Source organism: Kogia breviceps, chromosome 4 (genome assembly GCF_026419965.1).
Source record: "Kogia breviceps isolate mKogBre1 chromosome 4, mKogBre1 haplotype 1, whole genome shotgun sequence".
Lineage (NCBI taxonomy): Eukaryota > Metazoa > Chordata > Mammalia > Artiodactyla > Physeteridae > Kogia > Kogia breviceps.
In genome coordinates this window covers 171,016,508-171,029,133 of record NC_081313.1, presented here as the reverse complement: position 1 = coordinate 171,029,133, position 12,626 = coordinate 171,016,508, and the positions used below count along the sequence as shown (strand labels likewise).

Genomic DNA, 12,626 nt, shown 5'->3' with positions numbered 1-12,626 from the left:
GGAGAGGGGGATCAGAGACGCCCCAGCCAGAAATGGGGGACCAATCCATCCACAAGCTCCAAGATGAGGTGAGACTCTGCCGTCCCCACCCCTTTCTCACTGGTTCCCCCAACTCGCTCTCCTTCCTGTTCACCTCTGAATAAACCTTGTCATTATTCCCTCTGAAATGTCCTAAATCGGCCTTCCCTCTGTCCTCACGTGCCCCAGCCCAAGGTGCTACAGTCCCCTCCCTGCTGCAGGGGGCTCAGAGACAGACACACAGGTCAGGCAGGCACAGGGAGGAACACGATGAACACCTGATTTGCAAAACACCAGAGATGACCGCCATGGTCACCCACAGATGTATATGAATCGAAGCTCAGCCTCCAACAGGGTCCCTTACGGCTGCATTAAGAAAAATGTGGGCCCTAGATTCAGACACAGGGTCGATCCCAGCACCTCCACACACAGCAAACCACGTGACCTTCCATGCCTTGGTCTCTCATCTGTGCACCAGGGGAAGCAACAGGCTCTTTCTCGGGGTGACCGCCACAACTTGCTGGGTGTACGCACCTGGGCTCTAGCAAGTATGGCCCCTGCCACTCCCTCACCTTCGTGTCACTCACGTCACTATCCTGCTGGAACCTTCCATGACACCCCATGACCCACAAACAGGGCCTGGCCTAGGGCCCTCCATCACCTGCCCCGCCTCCCTCCCCAGCCGTCTGCCCGTGCAGTCTATGCTCCTCAAGCCCTTCCCTCCACGCACAGGGTTCCAGAAGCCTGGAAGGCTCTGCCCCACCCCAACCAATTGGCCAACTCCCAGAGCCGCATGAGGCAGGGGAAAACGTGTGGTGGCCTGGGTCTGTCCAAAGGGGTCAAATCCCAGCTCTCCCACCTCGAATGTTCTGTGACATTTGCTCTCTGAGCTGTGGTTTCCCCCTCAGTAAGCCCGGGAGGATGCCATCAGCTGCCTGGGGTGTTGATATGTCGCCAGGCTCAAGGTCTGCACCTCAAGGAACCGGGGGCCTCTACCGACCCCTTCTTGCCTGCACGATCCTGGCACGCGGGGGGAGCACAGGAGCGGGGCTTCTTAGCCTCGGCACCCACCGACATCAGGGGCCTTGTGCACACTGCAGGGTGTTAAGCGGCATCCCTGGTCTCCATTCACCAGATGCCAGGAACACCCACCACCCCAAGTCATGACAACCCAAGATGTCCCCAGATGTTGCCAAATGCCCGCAGAGGCAGAACCGGCCAGGGTGAGCATCCTGTAGCACCCATTTTTGACACTTCCCCACCACTGCACTCGGGCCGGTCTCTCCCCAGGCCAGACCCCAGCCCTGACAGCCGCATGGCATTTTCCAGAGGGTCCCCATTAAAAAAGAAATCCCCAGCACCAAGGACTCTGAATCCCAAGCCCTGAGGCGCTGATGCCCTGTCTCACGGAACAGCACGGAAGGGAGCCTGTACCACTGAGCTGAAACCAGAAGCTCCCAGTGCCGAGAGCGGCAGAGGAGGCCCAGCACTCAGCCTTCGGGATGCCCGCAGTGGCCCAGTTCTGACCCAGAGGAACCTACGTACCCCCAAGCAGGACTAGAAGGCCCACTGCATGGACAAGAGTCACCTGGCACTGTGCCCCCGGGCCAGCCTTGGGGACAGTGACAGCAGAACCCTCCCTGGTGGTACGGACCAACAATTACCACCAGGCCACCAACCAAGGACCAGACAGCCCACTTACCCCTCTGACGGAGGCCAACACTATCCCTCCACCTGGCACAGCCCTGGTGACCCCGGTGTCTGGGCCTCCCAGCAAGGCCCACATGGCAGGGTCCTCAGATCCCCGCTCAGAACTCAGGTCCCCACCCAGACCTCCAGAAGCAGGATCTTGGGGGAGCCCAGAGTCTGCATCCTTTAGTTCTGAGGTGGCTCAGTGACCCCCCAAGAGTGACAGAACCACTGTCCACCATCCTCCCAACCTTCCTTGTTGCTCTTGGTCAGTGGGGCTCAAACTGTGGGTGACAGCCATGGGCCCAGGGCCAGCAAACTCCTGTAAAGAGCCAGATGGTAGATATCTCCACCTCTTTAGGCCATCAGGTCTCTGTGGCAATGACTCAACTGCCACAGACAGGGCATAAATGAATGGGCGTGGCTGTGTTCTAACAAAACTTTATTTACAAAAAACAGGTGTAGCTTGCTGAGCCCTGGATTACTGGGTTACGAAACCAATTCAGTGGGTCTCTGGCATTTTATAATAAACAGAAGGGAACCAATTATATCAACTTTGCACACACACAGGGAGGGCTGGACTCCTTGGAGGAAACTGTTTCAATTGTATGTTTGTTGGTGGCTGCTGTTATGTCATGAAACACAAATTTCTAACAGTGGGTCACAGTCAAGGAAATGAGAAGGCAGCCTCGGAACTAAGCCCTCAGCTTCCATGCCTGTCCCTCAGCCAGTGACACCCTCCCCTCACCCAGCCACAGACACTCCTGGTTCCACACCTACTGCAGGTCCAGGAAGCCCTCCTGGATTCCCCAGAGCAGATGGGCCCCAGCACCACACACCCTGAGCACGAGCCACCACCTAGTGAATCAATATGCCCGGCAATTCCACTCCCGGGCATGTGCCCACAAGGTGAAAACAGGGGTTTGTGCAAACACTGGCACACACATGTTCACAGCAGCACCATTCATGACAGTGAGAAAGTGGAAACAGGCCATATACCCATCAACAGGTATCAGATAAACTAAATGTGGTCCATCCACACAATGGAATATTATTTGGCCACAAAAAGGAATGACACTCTGACACATGCTACAAAGTGGATGAACCTCAAAAACACCATGCTGAGTGAAAGAAGCCAAACACAAAAGGCCAGATGTTGTATGGACCCATTTACATGAAGTGTCCAGACACGCCAATCCATAGAGACAGAAAGTAGATTAGTGGTTGCCAGGAGATGGGGAGGGGAGGATAGGGAGTGACTGCTAATGTGGATGGGGTTTCCTTCTGGGATGATGGAAATGTTCTGGAACTAGACAGAGGTGATGGTTGTACAACATTGTGAATGTGCTAAATGCCACCGAAATGTGTATTAAAATGGTTCATTTTATGTGAATTTCATGTCAATTTTTTAAAGGCTTTTTTTCAAAAAAAGGTCACTCGGCATGGTTGAGGCCTGGGCTGGCCATGAGCTTTAGGACGGTTCTCTACACAGGACGCTGGGCTGGCAGGGCCACTCAGCAGTCCCCTGTGGGAACAGAACCAGGGATCTCCAAGAAAGCCTCCTTCCAAATGACAACTGGACCAATTAACCCAGAAGCATGTCCCGTGCCAGCCACAGAGTCTTCGGCACCCAGCCTGATCTAGACCATGGCTTTTATGGGAAAAGAGCCATGGGCCACGCACAAAGGTGTGTGTGATGGTGTCCCAAGGCTGCCGCCTCCAAGACGAGGACAATTAGTGACAGGAAATATGGAGTCCAGGGTCCAAGTCATGGGAGAAACAGGGGCGTGGTTGGAGAAACTGAGTCACATTTCGGAAAAACCAAGGCCCACATGGGGCCAAGAAGGCTCTGGTGAGCTACTGAAGGTTCTAGTTCGTGTTCTTACTTCCTTGTTTTGGACACAGCGCGTGTGCTCATCCCAGAGCTAAACGTCAGTTCTGCCTCTTCCCAGCTGGGATGCGGCACTGGGCCTCAGCTTCCCCATCGGCACAAGAGCAAAGATGGCACCTCCTCTCCGGTGGGGGAGGGGCTGAGCAACAAGAATGGGGTTGAGTGAAAGCCACACAGTGCCCAGCAGGGAGCAGGACCCGAGAGTGCAAAGGACAAACTTTACCCCCGACCACACCGTGACCGCACTCTTGGTCAGCTCCTGACAACAAGATGCCCCCGCCTGCCCCAGGGCCCTTGCTCTAGCTGCTGTTTCTCAGGCTTGTTCACCATCACCACCAGGCCCAGTACAGAGCGCGAGTCCCTAGCTCCTGACAATGGCTGTGTGACGGGTCCACTCAAAGCCTCGAGGGGAACATGACCTGCCAGAGAAGGACAGATGTGCACATCTGCAGACAACCCTCAGGCCCACCGGCCTGAAGCAGGTTCCGCATGGTACTTGGACTCTGCAGGCTCTGTCTCAGCCCAGGGGAGAGTGTCCTGGGGCTGCCATCACAAATGACCGCCAAAGGGGGGGATGGGGTACATAAAACAACACAAATTCATTTTTGCACAGCTCGGGAGGCCAGACATCCAAAATCGAGGTGTCAGCAGGGCCACATTCCCTCTGGAGGCCCTAAGGGAGGATCCTCCCTTGCCTCTTCCAGCTTCTGGGGGCTCCACGCATCCCTGGCTCATGGCTGCAACACTCCAATCTCTGCCTCCGTCATACGTGACCTCTCATATGTGAGTCCGGGTCTTCTCTTTTCGTGAGGATGCCAGTCATCTGACCACCCTAAATCCAGGACAACCTCATCTTGAGATCCTTACCCTACTCACATCTGCAGAGATCTTTTTTCCAAATAAGGTCAGAGTCACAGGTTCTGGGAGTCAGGATATGTGGGCATATCTTCTTAGGGGCCCCCATTCAACCTATTATTGGGTGTAGCAGATCACAAGCTGGAGAGCACTGAGACTGCTGGGGCTTTCTGGAGGTGGGGTACGGTGTACCCCCTCCTCTCAACAGAGCAGCTCGGCGAGTCCTGCGCGCATGTGTGTGTGTTAAGGCTGCAGATGGCACCAGACACTTGAAGCAGCCGGCACAGAGGCAAATGGTGCCAAAGCCCAGGATGGAGGCCAGGACTGGGGGCGGCCTCCACGCTCAGCTAACCCGAGCCCCCGCTGCGCGGTGCCTGCGGCCCAGAGGCCCATTTTCCAACAGCCTGTGCAGAGCCACCCCCGTCACAGGGTAGGGCCGGGAGAACACCCTCCTTCAGCACAGCCAGAGCTGGCAGCCCTGGCTGGGCCACCGTGGACTGCTTTGCACGCGGGCTTTTTCTGGCCCAGGTGCTGCTCCCTGGGATGCTCAGTGATCAGTTACAGGCAGAGCCTCCTATGCCCTGAACCCCTGGCAAGTGGGCGACGCGTCCCCATCTCTTCCCCTCACCTCCCACATCCGATCCACCCACACGTCCAGTCATCTCTGCTGCCAAAATATCATCAAAATCCCCCACTCCGGCCACTACCACGGCCACCTCCCTGCTTAAGCCACCTTCTCCATTTCCCAACCGGGATGCTAGAGCGGCCTCGCACCATCTGCCTGCTTCCCTTCTCACCCCCTTGCCCACTCAGCTCACAGCCATCTTTGTAAGACACGAAGCGTCCTTGAATGATTAAATGGAGAGTTACCGTTTGAGAGTTACCAGCAACTCCACTCCTCAGCATATACACCCAAGGGAAAGGAGGACCTGCATCCACACAAGCACTTGGACACAAACGTCCGCGGCAGCACTATTCACAGCAGCCAAAAAGGTGGAAACAACCCGAGTGTCCACGGATGAACAAATGGATACGCGAAATGCAGTGTATCCACACAGTGGAGTATTATTCAGCCTTAAAAAGTAATGAAGTAATGGACAGTGGTGGCTACACGACACTGTAAAAGTACTTAATACCACTCATCTGTACACTTATCAATGGTTAAGATGGTAAATTAGGGACTTCCCTGGTGGTCCAGTGGGTAAGACTTTTGAGCTCCCCATGCAGGGGGCCTGGGTTTGATCCCTGGTCAGGGAACTAGATCCCACATGCCACAACCAAGAAGTCCGCATGCCGCAATTAAAGATCCCACATGTCGCAACGAAGATCCTGAGTGCGGCATGTAAGACCCGGCACAGCCAAAATAAATTAAATAAATACATAAATGTTTAAAAAAAAAGGTGGTAAACTGTATGTTTTGTATATTTTACCACAATTCTTAATAAAGAAAGGAAGGACTGATACACCCTACAATATGCATGAACCTCGGAAACATCACGCTGAATAAAAAAAGTCAGGACATAAAAAGCTACGTGTTATATGATTCCATTTATATGAAATGTCCAGAACAGGCAAATCCACAGAGACAGAAAGTAGATTAGTGGTTGCCAGGAGTGTGGGAGGGGGAATGGGGAGTGACTGCTAAGGGGACGGGGTTTCCTTCTGGGGTGATGGAAATGTTCTAAAATTGACTGGTGGGCTTCCCTGGTGGCGCAGTGGTTGAGAGTCCGCCTGCCGATGCAGGGGACACGGGTTCGTGCCCCGGTCCGGGAAGATCCCACATGCCACGGAGCAGCTGGGCCTGTGGGCCGTGGCCGCTGAGCCTGCGCGTCCGGAACCTGTGCTCCACAATGGGAGAGGCCACAACAGTGAGAGGCCCACGTACCGCAAGAAAAAAAAAAAAAATTGACTGGTGATGGTTGCACACAACTCGGTGAATATGCTAAAAACCACTGGATGGTACACTTTATTTTTTTTGGCCGTGCCACACGGCTTGAGGGATCTTAGTTCCCCGACCAGGGATTGAACCTGTGCCCCCTGCAGTAGAAACTCAGAGTCTTAACCACTGGACCACCAGGGAAGTCCCTAGATGGTACCCTTTTTTTTTTTTGGCTGCATTGGGTCTTTGTTGCTGCATGCACGGTTTTCCTCTAGTTGCAGTGAGTGGGGGCAACTCTTCATTGAGGTGTGCTGGCTTCTCTTGCTGCGGAGCATGGGATCTAGGCACACGGGCTTCAGTAGTTGTGATGTGTGGACTCAGTTGTGGCGCATGGGCTCAGTAGTTGTGGCTTGCGGGCTCTAGAGTATATGCTCAGTAGTTGTGGCGCACAGACTTAGTTGCTCCGTGGCACTGGGATCTTCCTGGGGCCAGGGCTGTCCCCTACATTGGCAGGCAGATTCTTAACCACTGTGCCACCAGAGAAGTCCCAGTACACTTTAAATGAGTGCTTTGAATGTATTGGGAATGATATCTCAATAAAGCTATTACAAAAACAAGCAAAGGATCAGGCCACTGACCATCACAAACCCTCCCAGGGCCCCTCCCTCAGGGGCCAGCCGCATCTCTCCTCTCTCTCAATATGCCAGCCTCAACCTCGCCAAGCCCTTCCCACCTCGGGGCCTCGGCACCTGTCTCCCTCACAAGGGACACCCTTCCCTGGCATGGGGGGCGGGTCCTCTGTCTCACTGTCCAGGCGTCAGCCTCCCGCCCTAGCCAGTCCTAGCTCATTGCTTTGCTTCTTCTCTCTGAGAGCATCTGCCTCACTTATCTGTAGCAATTCTCTCCTGTCCCCACTAAAACCATGCCGGCTCTGCAAGAGCATGGTCCTCACGTGCCCCATATGCTGCTGGCTCCCCAGTACCTAATACAGTCCCTGGGACGTACTAGGCAAATAAAAATGTCATTTTGTGGAATAAGCAAGCTACCCTTGCTCACAGATCAGGATTCTGAGACCCAGAGAGGTTAAGAAACCTGCCCGAAGTCACACAGCAGAGCGCCACAGCCCTCTCTGCACATCAGGCTGCCCAAGTCTGAGGACGAGAAAGGAACATTCGTGCACTCACCTCTCTACCGTGAGACCCGAAAGTGGACGTCACACCCCATCCCCCACCCGAACTAGCCCTTGGAGGACCTGCCCCTGGGTGATGTGACAGCATGGATCTACTCATCAGGCTCAACACCTGCTCATCGGCCTTTCACAAGGGAAGGCATTGCGGCTGCACCCAGCATGACCGAGGAATGTGCGCAGACACACATCGACACGAGTGTCCCCGCTCGCTCCAGAAGTGGGCATGCTGAGCTGTGGAATTCCCCTGAGAAGAGCAGGTACCAACTGGGCCACATCTCACCTGTTCTCAGGTGAAACCCTTGTGTCTACTGCAGGTGGAGGCAGCACAGAAGGCTGCAGCCACGGGAGGGTGAGCAGGAGGGCACCCTGCATCAGGCGGGATCGCTCACCTGCACCAGACACTGCTGAGGTACCACGTGCCATGTGCAATAGCCGGAAAAGGCTGGAAGAGAGCTTGCCCATCCTGGTCTCAGGTGCAGGCAAAGCCATCAGCCTGCCCACAGTGGCACAGCCGTACTGGTGGGTGCAGAGTTTTGAACTATCTGCCCGGGTGCAAAGCTCGCACCCCTGCCCACACAGCGTTTCCTTCAAACTGAAGGTTTCTCGGCCTTGACACTGCTGATACCTGGGGCCGGATCACTGTCTATGGTGGGAGCCATCTATGCATCGGGGGGTGTTGAGCAGCATCCCTGCTCTCTACTCACTAGATGCCAGTAGCAGCCCTTCCCCTAGTCGAGACAACCAAAAATGTCATTGCCAAATGTCCCCTGAGACAGAATCACCCCCAGTAGAGAACGTTGCTCTGTCTGTAAAAATCTAGTATAAGTGCACCTCCGCCCAGGGCCCAAGTCCACCGTAACTCCCGAAGTAAAGGAAGGCAACAGGGCGAGGGAGGAAAGAGATGGGAAACGGTTACCAGGGGCCAAGAGAACTGCTATCTGCGAATCTTAAAAATCTTTTCTACATCCATCAACCAATGAATGGAAAAGCAAATGTGGTCCAGCCATACAATGGAATACTACTCAGCCATAAAAAGGAAAGAAGCTTCTTGATACACACTACAATGTAGATGAACCTTGAAAACATTAGGCTGAGCAAAAGAAGCCAGACACAAAAGGCCACATCTTGTATGATTCCATTTATATGATATGTCCAGAACAGGTAAATCCATAAAGACAGAAAAATTGGTGGCTGCCAGGGGCTGGGGGGAGGGGCAAATGAGAAGTGATTACTAATGGGTGCGGAGTTTCTTTGAGGAATGATGAAAACATTCTGGAATTAGACAGTGGTGATGGTTGCACCACTCTGTAAATGTACTAGAAACCACTGAATTGTACACTTTAAACAAGTGAATTATATGGTACTATCTCAATAAAGTTGTTATTTTAAAGATATCTTTTCAACAACAATTCAAAAACAAACAAACAAAAAACCCAATAATTCATTTCCAACCCTAAAGCAGAAACCAGGCCTCCGATCATGAAGAACTGTCATGAACCAGTGTGACCCCTTCTTCTTGTCATACCACATACATTTGACACCTATTGCATGCTAGCACACACTACATGCTGGAGACAAGATGAAGTGGACACTCCTGCACTCAGAAGCCCTGATGTATGGGCAACACTCAAGCCGCATTCTTTCAATCATTCATTCATTCATTCACCAAGCGCATCCTGAGCGAGGCCGCAAGCTGCTGGAGAAGGGATAAGTAGTACCTGGCTGACAGTGAGCACCCGACTGATATAGCTGAACAAATGCATGGAAATGAAGACACACATTCTAGTCTTAAGGTCATGATCTCAAAGAGAAACAAGCAACTAATTAAAAACTAACGTCTGGGCTTCCCTGGTGGCGCAGTGGTTGAGAATCCGCCTGCCAATGCAGGGGACACGGGTTCGAGCCCTGGTCTGGGAAGATCCCACATGCCACAGAGCAACTAAGCCCAAGCGCCACAACTACTGAGCCTGTGCTCTAGAGCCCGTTAGCCACAACTACTGAGCCCACGTGCCGCAACTACAGAAGCCCACACGCCTACAGCCCGTGCTCCACGAGAGAAGCCACTGCAATGAGGAGCCCGCACACTGCAACGAAGAGTAGCCCCCGCTCTCCACAACTAGAGGAAGCCGGTGCACAGCAACGAACACCCAACACAGCCAAAAATAAATAAATAAATAAAATTTATTTTTAAAAATAAAAATAAAAAAATAATGTCACCCCAAAAGCCCACCTGAGGAATCAGACACGGAGGCTCACAACATGGAGGTAGGTCTGCCTAAGACAGTCAGATCGGACGCCAAATCCAGAAAACAGCGAGGTGGGTGTCTGCAGCTCCCACTCAACCCCTCCCTGAGGCCCCAGGGTACAGCACAGGGGTCCCATCGCTCTGCAGGATCGAAGCAGAGATTTACTGCCACCTGTGCAAAGCATGCTCCCCTCCCTGACCCACGAGGAAGGGCTTGCTAGACACACTCCACAAGGGAGGACACTGAGACCCAAGGAGCTTGGCAACCTCCCGGTGGTCGCCAGAGAGCTGGGGCCCAGAAGAAGGGCCAGAAGCCCGACGCCAGCCACAATCAAGCCCCTGCTCCAGGCTTACAGCAGCTTCCCAGGTGAGGTTAGCAGGTAACCGGGCCTGCCCCTGCACACCAAAAGCACCCAGCCATCTGAAGAACTGTCCCTCCATTCTGGTCCTGAGGGGCCAGGGGCCATGTGTGGCCAGCTGTACCTTGTCCTAGTGGGAGGAACATCACCTGGTCCCCACCATATGGGCTGCATGGGGAAAGGGCAGCTGTCTGCACTCCAAGCTCCAAGACAGCCCAATCTGCCTTCCTGATCCTGCCCAGGTCCCCACAGTGGAGGCCAGACCTTTCCCTCAGGTATCCGAAAGGGAGAGATACCTATCCCATCTCAGCTCTGCAAGTGGGGGTACCTGTCCTTCCCCCAACACTCAGGCAGTGAGTGCACAGGTGACAATGATGGAGAGTCACCTGTCCCTTCAGGTAGCAATGGTGTGGGGGCAGCTGTCCCCCTCAGGTACCAATGATAGAGGAGCACCTATCCCCCCTCCCCAGGTAACAGTGATGCTTGCAAGCAGCACCCAGTTCACACACCTTAGTATCACTGCCCTAGGTAGCAGTGATATAAAGGCACCTATCCCCCTCAGGTAGCAGTGTGGGGACACCTTTCCCCCCTCAGGTACCAATGATGTAATGGCACCTGTTCCCCCCATGTAGTAATGATGTAGAGACCCCTGCCCCTACAGGTAACAATGATGTAATGACACCTGTCCCCCACTTCAGGTAGCAATGATGCAGGGACACCTTCACCCCTTCAGGTATCGATGATGTGGGGGCACCTGTCCCGCCCACGACGCCCGGGGCGTGAGGACACCCGTCCCCTAGGGCCGAGCCAAGTCCCGCCCCCGCCGCGCGCGCCCCGCCCCCGCCGCGCGCCCCCCACCCCGTGCACGCGCCAGACACGCGCCCCCTGCCTCTCTCTCCGGCCCAGAGGGGTCGGCACGGGCAGCCCCCTTACCCGCGCGGCCCGTGTCAGGCTCAGGTCCTTCATGACCTCCTCGAAAGCCGCCGTCTCCTCCGCTTGCTTCTGGTTGTGCAGGGCGATCTTCTCGCTGAATTTCCGCGGATTGTTCGAAGTCGCCATCTTCTCGCCGCCTCCTCCTCCTCCTCCTCCTCCTCCTCCTCCACCTCCTCGCCCCCCCCACTCGCCGGTGCCACCACGCAAGCGCCGGCCGGACCCGCGGGCGGCGGACAGTGCGCAGGCGCGCCGGCTGTAGTGAGAGCAGCACATGCGCACAGGAGTGGCGCGCGGCGCGGGGCGACGGCGCATGCGCGCGCCTCGGCGGCGGGCTCACAAGCCAGAAGGGGAGGCGGGAGAGGGAGGGTGGAGAATTCGGCGCAGTCGCAGTGAGCCGCCTCCTGCCCCGCTGGACAGCGGCCGCCTGGCTGTAGGGCAAGGGACAGGCTGGGGCGCTGGAGCTCCCAACAGAGAGACTCCTGGACGCAAACCCTTCCAGGTCACCAAGATGGAGCCAGCACCCATCCCAAGGACAGGTAGCACTCGAGGCTGAGCCTGGGCTCGGACCAGTTCAGCTCAGAGACCAGTTCAGGGCGTTGCTCATCCATGCATGCATTCATTCATTTATGGAGCGCCTATGTGTGCCAAGCGTACTGGGGGAACGGCGTGAGTAAGCAGACGTGGTCCCTGCCTTCATGGGATGCACAGTCGGGGCGGGGGGATGGAACATAACCCACCAACAAATGACCCGAGAACTTTTCAGATGGAGAGAAATGTGATGTGGAAAATAAAACCAGTGATGGGCCAGGAGGAGAGTGATGTTAGGAAGGGAGGCTCCTATGGCCAACATGGTTTTGGGGGTGCGATCAGTCCCGAGCCCAAAATCCCAATGTCGTCCTTAACACCTTTCTTTCCCTGTTCCTATCCCCTATCCAGTTCCTATTTTCTGGATCCTTAAGCTCGGAGAACTGGAACTACATAGCTTCAGCCTCCTCTCTGTGAATTTCTCTAGTCCAGTTTTGCTCAAGGAAGCCAGCTTTGCCATGGGGTGCTAAAGGACAGGTCCAGAAATCCCACCCAGACCCAGCAGTGAAAGGGACAGCAGAGTCTCCCCAATGATGAGGTGGGGGGGCAGGTGACCTAGGGAGGCAAGAGGGATTCTGACACCTAGTTGTCCCTCCCCAGACAGAGGGACCCCAACCACCAATGTCAAAAGTTTGTATTCAGGAGGCCCCAGGGATTTCGGGGCATGGGCGGAGCAGAAGCCAGGAGGGGCAGCCAGGGGAATTGGGGGCATCTCTAATTGCACAACAAGCACACTTTTTTACCAGCGTGAGGGATGGTTGGAGGGGACACTGATGGAGATCATAGGGGGACACCAACATTTTCCAAACATGCTTTTATTTACATTTTACAACAGTTTAATGAAAAGTCCACATTAAATACATACACATACATAGATTTTAATTTGGAGTGTCCTGGGCACTGCCACTGCTCTATTTTATCCTTCTTGTTCATATGGTTTTGAGCACTTTCTTGGACTTCTAGCCTTTTTGCCTAGCAAGTAT

The 12,626-nt window shown here is 54.5% G+C and overlaps 1 protein-coding gene across 6 annotated transcripts in view; it reads right to left on the bottom strand.

The window, feature by feature from the left end:
- The window catches only part of CRTC1 (CREB regulated transcription coactivator 1), an 80,615-nt gene extending 69,303 nt beyond the window's left edge, over window positions 1–11,312 (bottom strand). Inside the window, exon 1 of one of the 6 annotated variants that reach the window (XM_059061741.2) lies at window positions 11,059–11,312. In XM_059061741.2, the coding sequence (XP_058917724.1) occupies window positions 11,059–11,184 (126 nt within the window). In that variant the 5' untranslated portion in view covers window positions 11,185–11,312. The remainder of the gene's footprint in view (window positions 1–11,058) is intronic. The other 5 variants (XM_059061740.2, XM_067032515.1, XM_059061745.2 and 2 more) reach the window with 5 other exon arrangements.
- Window positions 11,313–12,626: the final 1,314 nt, after the last annotated feature.